The sequence below is a fragment of the Helianthus annuus genome, chromosome 17, assembly GCF_002127325.2.
Source record: "Helianthus annuus cultivar XRQ/B chromosome 17, HanXRQr2.0-SUNRISE, whole genome shotgun sequence".
NCBI lineage: Eukaryota > Viridiplantae > Streptophyta > Magnoliopsida > Asterales > Asteraceae > Helianthus > Helianthus annuus.
Window position 1 is genome coordinate 189,854,102 of NC_035449.2, and position 16,252 is coordinate 189,870,353.

Consider the following 16,252-nt stretch of genomic DNA (forward strand, 5'->3'; position numbering starts at 1 on the left):
ATGACCATGTCCCGGATATCCTTGGCATCATCTTACGAGATGGCCACGACCTGAGCACGGGGTGTTGGCGTACACCGTCCGTGTATAACTCTATGATGTGGTGTGTCTATTAATCTTTAACCCGGACAAGATCCGGGCTACTGAACGCATAAGTAACATGTAATTCGTTCACAAGATTATAATATTAAATAATTCTCCCAAGTTAACAAAAATGTTTATGCCACGTGCATCCAAACCAAATTTTCAATCATTTTACAAAATGAGTCAGTTGATCGTATTTACCAGTGTAAACTGACGTATTTTCCCAAAAAGATTAAATGCAGGTACTAAGCGAAATGGGTTGGGATTTCTCCTAAGCATCACTAGAAGTCTCGTAAACTTAAGATGCCTGCAGTCTGTTGAACCATAAGTATTATTTTGTTTCGATCCTACTGTGGATAAACATCCGGATATTGTGACTTTAATTACAATAAATAAATTCGGTTGTATCATAATTTAGAATGCTTCCGCTGTGCATTATTATGTTGTGTTGTTTGACTATTATGTTGCCAACCACGTCACGATACTCCCCCACCGGGCCCACCGGTGACACGTGGAAATTGGGGTGTGACAGGTTGGTATCAGAGCCAACACTGAGTGAATTAAACACTAGCCTTTTTGTGTTTAATCTCAGTTACACAATTGCATAATTCTAAACTTCGAGTCTAGACCTACAACATAGGACAAATCCCACTTTATTTGTATTATCCTTTATTTTTCCTATGTTTTGTTTTGTTATCTCATGCCATATTGACAGGAATTAACAAAATGCCGCCAATATTCTTCAGGAGAAGAGGAAGAGGCAAGGGGCCAATCACCGCCCCCAATAATAATGAAGCTGGACCTTCGAACGCGCGAGCTCCATCTACCACGGAGAGTGACGATCCCCAGCAGAACCGGAGGAACCTCTTCGAGCCGGCTAGACGATCGGTCTCACACAGTTCAACACCTCCTAACCCTTATGGGCCACAACCAGATTATGAGCCCCACAACCCTCAACCTTCATACATACCATTACAGCGATCCTTATCGCACAACTCCTTCGGTGACCCTACACCAGCTTTTAGGGGCCGGTTTAACCCGGCAAACTTCCTGCAAGAACCAGGGAACTTTAACCCATTAGGTCCAGAAGATCATTTCTCTGGAGATCATGCGGACGACATGGACGAGGATACGGACCCTGTCGAGCCTGCCAGTGGCACACCAAACCACCCGATAGAGATCTCGGATGGGTCTTCTTTCCACGGATCACCCTATGTTGGTCCAGATAGCTTTCAAGCTATGTTTACCAGGCACGAATGGTACTTTACGCCTCCTCGCCATGCATCACCTCAACAGCAGCAACAACAGCAACAAGATCCCTCTGAGGATCCAAGGTTCGTGGCAGTCACGCCACCACCTCCTCCACCACCAGTTCAACCGGCACCCCCGCAACCACCAAGGCGTAGGAGAACCGGAGCGCGCATATCAGTACGAACAGGAGACTTTCATTTTAGTTCTCCGCTCCAATCAATTGGCAGCCACTACCCGCCACATCAAGAAGATCCACAAATGGGTGGGCCTTCACACCCAGTTGCACCACAACCACCGCCTATGGGTTTTGATAACCCAATTCCGGCATACACGGGTTCCATGGCGTATAACCCGTTCGAGCAGCCAGTGCACACCAACTACAACTACGCTGAAGCCGATCCGTACGTGGTGGCGGCTAACTATAACACCCAAGGACCATATGGAGACCCATGGGGTGTAGGGTACCCAACTCATGGATACCAGATACCTGCAAGACCTATTATACGGACACAATCGCAACCACCAAGGTTCTCTCCGCCTGAGCGTGAAGAAATTCTGCAAAGGTTGGACTATGTAGAGCGAGAATTTCACAGGGAGCGAAGGGAGCGGCAAACATTCTTCCAAGGATTGACAAGCTTGATCAAAGGAAAGAGCAAGAAGGACCACTGAATCCTCCCAAGTATTGTTGAGCCCCTGCGTGGGCCAGTCTTGTAGTATAAACCCCTGCGTGGGTATGTTTTGTTAATAAACCCCTGCGTGGGTACGTTTTTGTTATTAAACCCCTGCGTGGGTACGTGTGCTAATTAAACCCCTGCGTGGGTATGATGTTTAAGGTCACTGCGTGGACTAGTTTGTTTACTTAAAGCCCCTGCGTGGGCAAGTACCTGTTTAAAACCCCTACGTGGGTAATGGTTGTTTGAAAAGACCCGTTTAGGGCAACATGTAACCTATGTATAATTAATGGAATGTTTGTTTTATAAATTTCATGTTGCCATTTTCGTGCATAAATAATTTATAAATGAAGTAAATTAAGATCATTCCTTTTAAATTAATCTGCCTATGTAATTATTTAATTAAGAGTCTTAAAGTGTGAAACCTAGCCTCATGTCAAATATAAGCCCGGGCCAAGATGGTAAGACCTGTTTAAAAGATTCAAACCCCTGTTAACATCTTAAAACATGTTAACACTCCTGGCAGAAGTGATTTGTTAAAGTCACATGTCATTCTTATAAGTATAAGGATTCTCTAGAAGATTCCAAACCCAATTATATGATCTCTGAATCATGGGTTGAGATCATCAACCAAGATGGTCATATTTTACCATACGTGGTAATATGATGCCTACGGGCCCAGCTCACTTCCATATGAGCCATAAGGCAGAGGTAGCTATGACTCCCTGTCTGATGAGGGTAATGAACTTGGTTCAAACCTTAAAAGTCTTGATTCTCTGAAATCATAGCTTATAAATTCAAATTGTCCATGTGACTAAACCTTATGTGCTAATATATATTGTTATTGTTTATAATTAGGATAAATTATAATTGAAATCCTAAATTAATACGATTAATAAGTTAACCAAGTATGGTCTCTGATTACCATGGTTAACGAGTTACCCTAACGGGTAATTCCTTAAAAACACCCAAATAAAATATTGTCCTTGTTTTCTACAGCAGTTCAATTCAAATGGCTGACTCAAATGAGATAAATAGCCATCCAGTGGAGCAAAATGAGAACGGCTAGATTACGTTAACTGGTGCTGAATTAAAAGCGATCATAGACGGCGCTGTCACACAGGCTTTGGAAAGGCAATATGAAGAATACAGTGGTACTCGAAGTAGGACCCACTCTGCACCACATTCAAAGCCCAAGACACATTCTGAGGCTCATAGCAAGCCTCCTCCCAAAAAGAATGAACCCAAGAAAGATGGTGATGACCGTCAGTCCACCAACCATCAAAGTGTCCCATCTCAACAATTAGTACTGCATCAAGAGCCCCGTAACAAGGGTTGCACCTATAAATACTTCGTGTCTTGCAAGCCCAGGGATTTTACTGGGGAAAAGGGGGCCGTCGACTGTATGACTTGGCTGGACGAGATGGACACGGTGGTAGATATCAGCGGGTACGCTGAAAGGGATGTAGTTAAGTTTGTATCACAATCCTTCAAGGGTGAAGCGTTAGCATGGTGGAGATCTCTGATTGAGGCCACCGGAAAAATCCCATTGTATAATATATTGTGGGATCAATTTGTCGCCCTAATCAAGGATAACTACTGCCCTCAACATGAGGTGGAGAAGATAGAATCTGACTTTCTATCGTTGGTGATGACGAACTTAGACTGTCAAGCTTACCTGACCAGCTTCAATACGCTATCCCGGTTGGTTCCTTACCTGGTAACTCCGGAGCCAAAAAGAATCACTCGCTTTATCGGGGGTTTAGCCCCGGAAATCAAGGCAAGCGTAAAAGCTTCTCGGCCAGCTACCTTCAGGTCTGTAGCTGACATTTCCTTATCCCTCACTCTGGATGCGGTCAGGCAGAGATCGCTGAGGAATAAGGAGGCCGAGAAAAGGAAGCGTGAAGATGATGGTTCGCGGAAGTCGAACAAGAAGCACCGTGGGAGCGGTGACAGCAAGAAAGGATCGGAGTCGAGGAAGGATGGGCATAATTCTGGTGAAAAGCCCAAGTGTAAAATTTGCAAGAAGCAGCACTATGGAAGGTGCAGATTGGAGTCAAACTCTCAGACTCAGTCAAAACCCTTTGCTTGTGGAATTTGCAAGTCCACGGATCACAAAACCCTGGATTGCAAAAAGATAAAAGACGCAACGTGCTACCGTTGCAATGAAAAGGGGCACATCAAGACCAACTGCCCAAAGTACAACAAAAAGCCTGAGGAGGTTAAGAAGACTAATGCTAGAGTCTTCAAAATGGACGCGAAAGAGGCTGTGCAAGACGATAATGTTATAACAGGTACTTTCCTTGTAAATGATGTCTTTGCAAGAGTACTTTTTGATTCAGGCGCAGATAAGTCTTTCGTAGATCATAAATTTTGTGAATTGCTAAAATTACATGTCAAAGCCTTAAAAGTGAATTATGAGGTAGAGTTAGCAGATGGAACCATGGAGACCGTCTCAACTATGTTAGATGGATGTGTTATATCCATTAAGAACCATTCTTTTCCTCTGTCTCTACTTCCGTTTAAGTTGGCTGGTTTTGACATAGTGCTGGGTATGGACTGGTTATCTCACAACCAGGCCCAAATTGTATGCAGCAAGAAGCAGGTAGTGATAAAGATTCCGTCTGGCGAATCACTTACCATTCGGGGAGATACCCAGTATGGGCTGCCTGAGCAGGTGACTATGCTCAAGGCTTCAAAAGGTTTAAAGAAGGGCTGTGTCATCTACATGGCACAAGTAATTATTGATGACCCTAAACCAAAGATAGAAGACATCCATGTTATTTCTGAATTCCCGGGAGTTTTTCCGGAAGAACTACCCGGTTTGCCACCAGATAGGCAAGTGGAGTTCAGGATTGATATCATCCCCGGAACGGCACCAGTTGCCAGGGCACCTTATAGGTTGGCACCCACCAAGATGAAAGAATTGAGGACACAGCTAGACGAATTGTTAGCCAAAGGTTTCATCAAACCTAGTTCGTCTCCTTGGGGAGCGCTAGTTCTGTTCGTAAAGAAGAAGGATGGGTCGATGCGTCTGTGCATCGACTATCGTGAGCTTAATAAGGTCACGATGAAGAATAGATATCCTTTGCCCAGGATCGACGACTTGTTCGATCAGTTACAAGGAGCCAGTTATTTCTCGAAGATTGATTTGAGGTCAGGCTACCATCAGCTGAAGGTTAGAGATGAAGACGTGCATAAAACAGCATTTAGAACTCGTTATGGTCATTACGAGTTCCTAGTGATGCCTTTTGGGCTCACTAATGCACCGGCTGCATTCATGGATCTCATGAATCGCGTTTGCAAGCCATACTTGGATAAATTCGTTATCGTCTTCATCGATGACATTCTCATTTATTCTAAGAACCAAGCTGACCATGAGAAACACCTTCGTTGTATTCTCAAACTTTTACACCAAGAGAAGCTCTATGCCAAATTCTCCAAATGTGAATTTTGGCTTCGAGAGGTCCAATTCCTTGGACATGTGGTCAGTGAGCGTGGTATCCAGGTGGATCCCGCTAAAGTTGAAGCGGTTATGAATTGGAAAAGAGCCGAAGACGCCTACAGAGATTCGTAGCTTCCTGGGATTGGCAGGATATTACAGGCGTTTCATTGAAAATTTCTCAAGGATTGCTGCACCCTTAACTTCCTTGACCAAGAAAAAGGAAAAGTTCGTTTGGGGCCTAGGCAGCAAGAGTCCTTTGAGGTTCTGAAGCAAAAGTTGAGCAACGCTCCTGTACTGACATTACCTGAAGGCACTGAAGAATTCGTAGTTTACTACGATGCTTCACACACCGGCATGGGGTGTGTGCTTATGCAGAAGGGCAAGGTTATTGCCTATGCATCACGACAGTTAAAGGTGCATGAAAAGAATTACACCACCCATGATTTGGAATTGGGTGCCGTTGTGTTCGCACTGAAATTGTGGAGGCATTATCTTTATGGAATCAAGTTTGTGATCTATTCTGATCACAAGAGCCTCCAGCATCTGTTTAATCAAAAAGAATTAAACATGAGGCAACGCTGTTGGATGGAGAACTTGAATGATTATGATTGTGAAATCAGATACCATCCCGGCAAGGCGAATGTAGTCGCCGATGCCTTGAGTCGTAAGGAAAGGGTGAAACCCATCCGAATCAATGCCAAGAGCATTGAAGTGAAGAACAATTTGATAGAAAGGTTGTTAGCTGCACAAAAAGAAGTTGTGTTGGAAGCTAACTATCCGAATGAAAAGTTAGGAGTAACTGAAGAGCAGTTAACTCTTAGCAAAGACGGAATTTTAAGATTAAACGGACGAATATGGGTTCCCGTTCATGGAGGACTACGAGATGTTATCCTCCAGGAAGCCCATAGTTCCAAATATTCCGTTCACCCTGGAGCTGATAAGATGTACCAAGATCTGAAGGCAAATTATTGGTGGATAGGCTTGAAAAAGTCTGTAGCCGCTCATGTAGCCAAATGCTTGACTTGTGCGCAAGTCAAAGCTGAGCATCAAAAGCCGTCAGGCTTGCTACAACAACCTGAACTTCCCGAGTGGAAGTGGGAATGTGTAACTATGGATTTCATCACCAAGTTACCCAAGACAAGGAAAGGAAATGACACGATATGGGTTATAGTCGATAGACTGACTAAGTCAGCACATTTCTTACCCATCAAGGAGACTTATAGCTCCGATATTTTAGCCCAACTGTACGTTGATAAGATTGTAGCCTTGCATGGCATACCCGTATCTATTATCTCTGACAGAGATACTAGATACACATCGCATTTTTTGAAAAGTTTCCAACAATCTTTAGGCACGCGTCTAAATTTTAGTACGGCTTATCATCCCCAGACTGACGGTCAGAGTGAGCGTACTATTCAAACGTATGAAGATATGCTACGTGCATGTGCAATCGATTTGGGTGGTAGTTGGGATAAGAACTTACCATTGATCGAATTCTCCTACAACAATAGCTACCACACCAGCATTAAGGCTGCGCCTTTCGAGGCATTATATGGTAGAAAGTGTAGATCGCCAGTGTGTTGGGCGGAAGTTGGAGATGTCCAGTTATCAGGACCAGAGATAGTGTTCGAAACCACGGATAAGATTGTCCAGATTCGTGACCGTCTCAAAGCTGCCCGGGATAGGCAGAAGAGTTACGCTGATCCAAGGCGTAAGGATTTTCACTTCGAAGTAGGTGACAAAGTCCTACTTAAAGTGTCACCCTGGAAGGGAGTGATGCGGTTTGGTAAGAAAGGCAAGCTAAGCCCGAGATACATAGGACCTTTCGAGGTTATCGAACGTGTCGGATCGGTTGCCTACAAGCTAAACTTACCAGAGGAGCTCAGTGGAATTCACAATGTATTCCACATCTGCAATCTAAAGAAATGCTTCGCTGATGAATCATTGGTGATACCACATACAGATGTGCTTATAGACGAGAGCCTGAAATTTGTTGAAAAACCTTTGTCGATTGAAGATCGACAGGTGAAGAAGCTTCGAAGAAAACATGTGCCTATTGTAAAGATCAAATGGGATGCCCGTAGAGGTCCCGAATACACGTGGGAGGTTGAATCCACGATGAAAGAAAAGTACCCTTATCTATTTCAGTAAATCTCGGGTCGAGATTTATTTTAAGGGGGTGAGGATGTAACACCTCGAAAATTCACGTCCAATAATGTGTAGACACGTGTCAAATGTGTAAACGCGTGGAAGGAATATTATAGAAGGACTAAAGTTGACAAACGTGGAAAGTATGAGAATATACGTATTCCAAGTGTCAACTGTGAATAAATGTAATGTACATTAACCCTACGCGATGCTCACACCTTCAAACGAATAAATCATGGATCATACAAAGCTAAATGTGAGAGATTTCAAACTACAGGGACCAAATGTGTCAACATGTTCAATTTATACCTCTGAGTGACCTTTTGACAAACCCGGAGCTTTGTAAATATTAGTTATGCTCACTAGAATGCACTATTAAAATTTCGTAAAGTTTCGTCAACGTATGAGAAAGTTATGATCAAATTCGTGTGCGAAGTGTTAAAGTGTTAACGTTGAAAGTTAAGGCTTTTCGGGTTAATCGGAAGTGTACGAGGACTTGGCAAAGTGGGTATAAGTCCTAAAGCCTATGTGGGTATAGTATAAGGGGTCAAAATGCGAGTTAAAAACCTAGTTACCCTTTTCAATTTAACCAAAGGTCAAGTTGGAAAACAAAAGAAATCAAAAATCAGATTCTGGCAGGCCAGGCGGCCCGCTTGGGCTCCGAGGAAATAGGACGCGGGCCGCGTCCAAGGCCCAGGTGCAGAAAACGGGGACAGGCCCCTGTACACGCACAGAAACGACCTCTAAACGCATTTGCAACATGTTGGGCGACCCCTAACTGTGCTAGAGCACTAGGAACATGTGTTGGACGGTTGTGGTTGATCATAGAGCTAGATGTCAACATGTTATGGTGGGTTAATTCACTATATAAGGCCACCTTATGCAACATTCATTCTCACACCTTCTCTTGCATTTGTGGATCATCTGAGGAGCTTTCAAGTAGATCACAAGCCTCCCTAATCAACCATTAAACACTAGTAAGCTTGCTAATCCCTTCTAAATTAGTTTTAGCTTAATTATTTAGCTAAAAGTCAAACCAACGTAACTACGGTTTGACTTCGTGATTAGTTAATGATAACTCAGTCTTACCTTGATTTAAAAGCACCATTAGGTAGGTAATCATATGGGTATTAAACCCTTATAAGGGCACTTACTGATTTCAAACATAACTAAGTCAATTGTCGAGTCAAACGTTGACCGAAAAAGTCAACAATTATGTAAATTACGATTTTATGCACGATTAGCAATAAGTGATGCGTGTAACCTGTTTTAAACTTAATATAACTTGGTAATAAGTGTACGGACATGTCTAAACTCGTCAGACTCGACAACTCTCAGTTTTAAACCGGTTCGGAACCGAAAGTCACGAAACTATGACTTTTACGTTGACTTCAGTTCTGACCCGAGTTAGATGGAATGAGAAATGCCTTAATGCTTCATTAGGGTTGGGTTACATGATAGTATAAGCCTCTGTACTTGTTTTGTTGATTACCCAATTAATATGCATGTTTCCGTTAATCGTTCATATGTTGACCATTATGCCCTTATCACCTTAAAACGTGATTTATGAAAATGTAACAGTGTAGAAACCTTAAATACTGATATATAAACTTGTATGAAAAGTTTGACATCAGTTTGACTTGTAGATTAAGAGTTATGCTTATTATCGCAAAACTAATGCTTTATGTTAATAAAACGGCGTAATTAGCATGTAGCCTAGTTAAGCCTACTTTTTGGTATCAAACTTAATACCCACTGATGTAATATATTATTTTGGGAATTTTAAAGATTTTTAATCAATTTTAGGCTGAGCATAACTCATAGTCGCAGGCTTAATCCGGTAATTGTCGGTTTTGCCCTTACGGGCCATAAAATGAGTTTTACCTATCTAAACGACTCCAAACCTTTTGCTACTGATCACATATGATAAATAAATTATTTTAAGCCTTCAGGAAAAATAAAAATATCAGATTTTAGTATCGAACCCGGAAATGGCCTTAATCGCCTTAATTAGCGTTTTTAACGCATAGTATGTTTTAAAATCATATTGGACATACCCGGGTTGATACCTACTGATATAAGAGGAAAATTATAATATTTTAACAGTAAGCAAAGGTTGATAAACTCAGACTTCAGTTTTGAGCTTTTCGGCTTATGTGAAATTACCAAAATACCCCTACGGGGCCTAGTTTGGTTAAAAATGATAAGTTTCACATACATGCTTTAGTCTACTGATATAACATATTAAATTGAGTATGTTTACTGTTTACATCAGACCTGTAACTCAGTTAAACATCCAAACTCTTTTACAACCTCTAAAATGACCAAACTACCCCTACGGGGCATAGTTTGTGTTTAAATTCGTCTCGGGCATAATGAAAGACATCCTACTGATGTTACAACATATTTGAAGCATATTAACCTAGGAAACCTGTATATGGCTCTTACGGATACCCGTTACGCTTATTTCGCGTTCGGTTCGGTTTACGTAACAAGTTTTCATAAATTGGCCGAAACAGGTCAAACCTTAACGGTTTTATCTCAAAATCCAGAATGTGAATAATAAACCCATATTAAACAAATCTTCAAACTTGTCGGGTCTGAATCACATTCTGTCCGGTCTTCGTTTAATCGTGCGTACGAACCGTATCTTGAAACTAGCCGGTCTAAGCTTAAGCTTAATAAAAGATCCGTTAGCAATTCTAATAGATTATTATAAACCTTCGTTCCAGATTAGGAGAACCAGTAAAAGCTACGTGCATTTTGCTTATTGTGATTAATACTTGCATCAGGTAAATACTTTTAACTTATTTTCCCTATACGGGCTTGGGTTACGGTATATAGCATACCGCTTGATCGGGCATCAAATCTCCACCGTTAAAGTGGGTAGTTGAATAATTTGATCGGCTCGTTTAAACAGTCTTGTTTACTTTATAGCCTTTGGGGGGTTAATGACCATGTCCCGGATATCCTTGGCATCATCTTACGAGATGGCCACGACCTGAGCACGGGGTGTAGGCGTACACCGTCCGTGTATAACTCTATGATGTGGTGTGTCTATTAATCTTTAACCCGGACAAGATCCGGGCTACTGAACGCATAAGTAACATGTAATTCGTTCACAAGATTATAATATTAAATAATTCTCCCAAGTTAACAAAAATGTTTATGCCACGTGCATCCAAACCAAATTTTCAATCATTTTACAAAATGAGTCAGTTGATCGTATTTACCAGTGTAAACTGACGTATTTTCCCAAAAAGATTAAATGCAGGTACTAAGCGAAATGGGTTGGGATTTCTCCTAAGCATCACTAGAAGTCTCGCAAACTTAAGATGCCTGCAGTCTGTTGAACCATAAGTATTATTTTGTTTCGATCCTACTGTGGATAAACATCCGGATATTGTGACTTTAATTACAATAAATAAATTCGGTTGTATCATAATTTAGAATGCTTCCGCTGTGCATTATTATGTTGTGTTGTTTGACTATTATGTTGCCAACCACGTCACGATACTCCCCCACCGGGCCCACCGGTGACACGTGGAAATTGGGGTGTGACAGTGTATTTTCTAAAACGCAATGGACTGAAAAAAAATAAAAATGTGTTTACCTAAAACGCAATGAACTAAAAACACTTCAAAAATATGTTTTTTTCTAAAACGCAATGGCCAGAAAATACATAAAACTCTCTTATTTCTAAAACGCAATGGACACAAACTGACCTGTCTGTGAATTTGTCTGAACCAGAGAGTAGCAAATCAAAAACTGTCTACGAATTACTGTCTTCGAAATGAGGCAATTTCTGGAACCAGGATTTCCGTAGCTTGAGCTGTTCTTCTCTAACCTGGATATCAATCAAAATTTAACGTATTTAACGACATATAACATAAGCTTAAAAAACGACATTGGTAACTCACCTCTGCTTTATTTCCAAGTGATCAATCTGCTCAACTTGAATCGGAAGCGTTGATACTAATTTTCTTTTCAAAAGCTCACCTCCCTTTGAAGCCACTCTCTTAGGTGGATCATGTTTGTGCTGGCCTTTATAAACTATCTTTATAGTAAAATTATATCTCTCACAAGACTCAATCTTTTTAGCATCACATGCACTATAAGCACACATATAATAGCTTCTAGAGCCACCTTCAGGATTCTTCACTTGCTTCATACCATATTTTCTCCAAGTGTAACTATCAGTAGCTACATTAACAAATTCAGAACCAATGGGGTCCTTCTGGCCCACTTCCGACCCATCGGCATTCACCAGTGGTGTGACCGTCGTCGTCGTTTCTGATAGTCCTGTGGATGAAGATGGAACCTTGAACCTAGGTGATTTGATCTGTCAGCTCAACCCCAGCCAGGGGCTGCCGCCCTGGGACCCTGCTACCAGGGGCGCTGCCCCCGGACCCCCGCCAAGAGCGTAAAACGCAATGACTAAATCAAAAACCCAGATAATAAAAATGAAATTAAAGAATTTCTTACATGGATCGAAGTCGGTTTCTTCAACAATTGACGAAATTTGAATGATTGAAACCCTTATCAGATATCGAATCGAACGGATCGAGTGAGTATCTTCAAAATCACCGAAAAAAACGAGATTTTATATGAAATTAAACTGGGTTTTCTTTAAAAAAGCTGAAGAACACGTTGATCGGGTGTTTGAATCATTGATTGGTGACGAAAATCGCACTATAATGTAGTGATTATTGAGATAGAAAGTGAAGAAATGGTTGAAGATTGTGGGTTTTGATGTTACTGGGAAGAAGAAGGAAGAAGAAAAGGATAAGATTGACTAAAATACCCTTCCTCTTTATTTTAAATTTTGCCACATGTCCTAATCTTATTGCTTCCTATACTTCCTAGCCAAAATAAACTTCCTATTTGATCCTAACCCTTATAGTTAAATGTCATTTTGTTGTGGTTTGGGTCATTTTGCTAGTTTAGTCCAAAGGTTTCATTTTTCGCTTGTGGGTTCAAAAAGGTTTTATCGTTGCCATTTTAGTCCACCAGGTTAATTTCATCCATTATTTCCGTTAATAAGAAGGGCAATTCGGTCATTTTATATGGCCGAATTGCCCTTCTAGTTAACATAGTTACATATAAAATGACCGAATCGTCCTTCTCGTTAACAGAAAATATAGATGAAGTTAACCCAGTGGACTAAAATGGCAACGGTGAAACCTTTTTGGACCCACATGCGAAAAATGAAACATTTGGACTAAACTAGCAAAATGACCCAAACCACAGGGACTAAAATGGCATTTAACTCTATGGTTTAATATGTTTAGAGTTAATTACCAAAATCGTCCCTAAGGTTTTGGCATGTTTGTCAGTTTCATCCAAAAACAACTTTTTGTACCATTTCGTCCTTCACTTTTGATATTTTTTGTTATTTTCATCCAAACGTCTAATTTGAGTTAATTTTCTAGTATATATTTAGATGAAAATGACAAAAAATCTCAAACCACAGGGACGATTTTGGCAAAAAAGTTAGACGTTTGGATGAAAATTACAAATTAGCCCAAAAGTGAAGGACAAAATGGTACAACAAAATGTGTTGGATGAAATTGGCAAACGTGCCCAAACCTCAGGGACGATTTTAGCAATTTACTTTCTTATTTATAAGTTATGCCTTTTTCTTTTTAAAAATTTTAAGCAATTTAGAATAAAATATTATTTTCTTATAAAACAAAGGGAGAATTATATATATCCCTCTATATGCATCTTTAATTCATTGTCGCGGATACCTATGTTTTTCAGGTCATAAGATGTACTATAACATTTAGATTGTTAACAATGACATGACATGTTAATTAACATTGCAAGCTACTCCCTCATTGTGTTAAAGGACATTAAATGGGTTATGTGTTAACATGTTAACCCAATGTTAAGAGATTGAATTAATTGTTCTTTTCTTTCTTAGACCAAAAACCATAAAAGATAGGGTTAGACGAAGTTAATGGGATTAAACCATTTCCTTGGAGCATGGCAAAGTGAAATAGGGAAAAAAGTTTGATGTGACACTTAGGTGGAAGTAACATATGTTAAAGTATACATGAATGCCTTATCGCACGTTGAACGAGGAGTTTCACATAATTTGTTTTTAAAACTAATTTCCTAATTTTTCTAATACAACTAATATATCAATTTACGAAGAGTAATTTAGTATAAAAAATGACATAAAAGCAACAATCACCAAGGCTCTTTTGGAGAGCGCAAAAGACAAGTTTTAACCATTTTTTATGAGTTCGTAGTTTGGCCTTATTTCAAATAAAAAACTCAATTCAAACGTAAATAGACTAAGCATGTCGGAAATTGGCTCTAACATAGCATAAAAACTCAATTCATATAAGAAAGAAGAAGTTAAAGTGTTTCGGGTCAGCCCAACAGAATCAACCTAAAAAAACAAAATACAATTTGTCCCTCTAGTATTAATATATACTTTCGTAATCTTGTATATGTCACACCCACTCACAGCGAAGCACGAGGTGTGACCTGATTGATTCCCATTGCATACAATAGAAGCGAACATACTAAATGAATAAAATAAGCTCCAATGTCATTGCCATAACCGTTTCAAAACGCAACATTAGTTAAGTATATTGTTTACAAACCTTCAAATGAAAATAAGTTGTCATAGTATCATACATCAAAATGCAAGTTTTAAAATGTTAAGGCTTTGACCACTATATCACCGCAAGGAGGCGGTATATAACGGACAAACCCTTCAAAATGTGGCATGGAGTCTTGACACTTGCTTTCTTGATTGAAATCCCTGCATGGTCCACTAATTCCCTGAAATACATGTTAAGTTGAAAAAGTCAACAAAAGTTTGCGAGTTCATGCGTTTTAGTTGTATAAGATAAATCCGTAAAATGTGAGATGTATGATTAGTTTAGGGACCAAGAATACATAACATATATTTTTTTATAAATAATAAAACTTTATATTTTAATATCATTAATTTTATTTATTATGAATATTTTTTACGATAAATTGGATTTCTACTCATTTCCTACTAATCGTTAAAATGAGAATGAATTCCGTCGAAAATTTCCGACACATTTTTTAAGCATACCGATTCCTACAAATTTTCTACTAATGGTTAAAATGAAAACAACTTCCATCGGAAATTTCTGACACTTTTCTTACGCACAACAATTTGTGGCTTTTTTGTCACAAAACTAAGACCCTTTCTTGTTCGTCGGAATTTCGAGGGAAAAGTGTTGGTATTTTCGTTCGTAGGAAATGTGTAGGAAATTTTGGTAGGAATAGTAGCAGTTTTCTAGTAGTGGTAGCGATATCGACGAAATAGTGTCCACTATTTCTTGTTTAGTGATATGGCAGTTAAAAATTTAAGAAATAAAATAAAAAAACTATATATATGGGCAGAATATAGGGAAACGCCTAAAAGTGTGAAAACGGTGAGAACGATTTTAAAGTGACATAATAGTAAATAGAGATTGAAGAGAATGAAACATTGAAAGAGATACAATGAAGTGTCTGATCTTAAAATGAAAATAACTAGGTTTGTTTCATGCGCGCGTTGCGGCGCGCTAGTTCAAATCGTTCTTGGTTTGATAACATGGACGTTTTAATGAGTGACATTGGAGGGAAGTGAAGTTTCAGAGTTGAAGGCTACGGGTCTCAAGTTCGAATCAGGTTTCAATCGGATTTTACCGTAATGCTCTAATGACAGGTTTTCATCGATGCTAATGATGGCAGGCTTGGGCTACCAGTGGTCTGCGATCGCGGGGGTATAAGGTCGCCTTTTGCCATTAGGTTACCTAAAGGTTTGCCTTATCTAGGCATTCCTCTCCGAGGGGGGAGAATGAGGGTTGCCTTTTCGAAAAGGGAACCGATGTTAAAGCAAAGTAAGTCAACAGAGGTCTACTCCTACTCATTTCTAATAATTGTATTTCATGAAACCATGAAATAAGATCTAGTTTTGAAATGGCCCAAAGAACCTACGATTTGCAAGTCAACATAAGACTGTAATGAGGCTTTACCTATCTTAGGTGGCACTTGTAACGCCCAGAGCAAACAAAATACCACACTTCGTCTTCTCTTTTTAAATTAAACCACACATTCACAGAAACACCATTATGTATCTTTATCACTACACAGTACAACTTGAGCCTTGCGGGGATTGCATTGCAATAGAAAGTCATTTTTTTCATCAAACTCGACAAAAGCGACACCAAGTTTTGCCTGGATCATTCTGACGTCCTTAAAACCTAAGAATTGTTTTAGTAAAAGCTCCAGCATGTCGTCCTCGAGAATGCTGTCTGGTGGTGTTGTTTCTTGTTTCTCGGGTTTTTCGCTTCGGTACAAAGCCTGTATATGTTTTAAAAATTCATCAAATTCAAACGGTCCAACTTGCGTTTTACTTTTGACGCAACGGGTCAAATGAGTTAATAAAAACTTGGCTATTATAAGAAAAGGCTGAATGAGTCAAATCACACAAAATACCTCGTAATAAATAGTTTTATTTCGAAAGTTTGATTATTTGTAGTAATATAGATCTCCTAATCATAACAATATGCTAGCTACTTGTTAAAATCAAGAAGCTTACATTGCGGGCTCCATAGTTTTTGGTCCTTACACCATTGTAACCTTGTGGACCGTCTCTTCCCTTTTTAGCGATATACAT

The 16,252-nt window shown here is 39.8% G+C and overlaps 1 protein-coding gene across 1 annotated transcript; it reads right to left on the reverse strand.

The window, feature by feature from the left end:
- Positions 1 to 11,295: 11,295 nt before the first annotated feature.
- LOC118488941 (probable WRKY transcription factor 32) lies at positions 11,296 to 16,252 on the reverse strand. The gene is made up of 4 exons (XM_035986385.1): positions 16,175 to 16,252; positions 15,837 to 15,936; positions 11,517 to 11,898; positions 11,296 to 11,443 (listed from the first exon to the last, which is right to left on the reverse strand). Exons 1-4 carry the CDS (start codon positions 16,250 to 16,252, stop codon positions 11,296 to 11,298), a joined length of 708 nt encoding a protein of 235 aa, XP_035842278.1.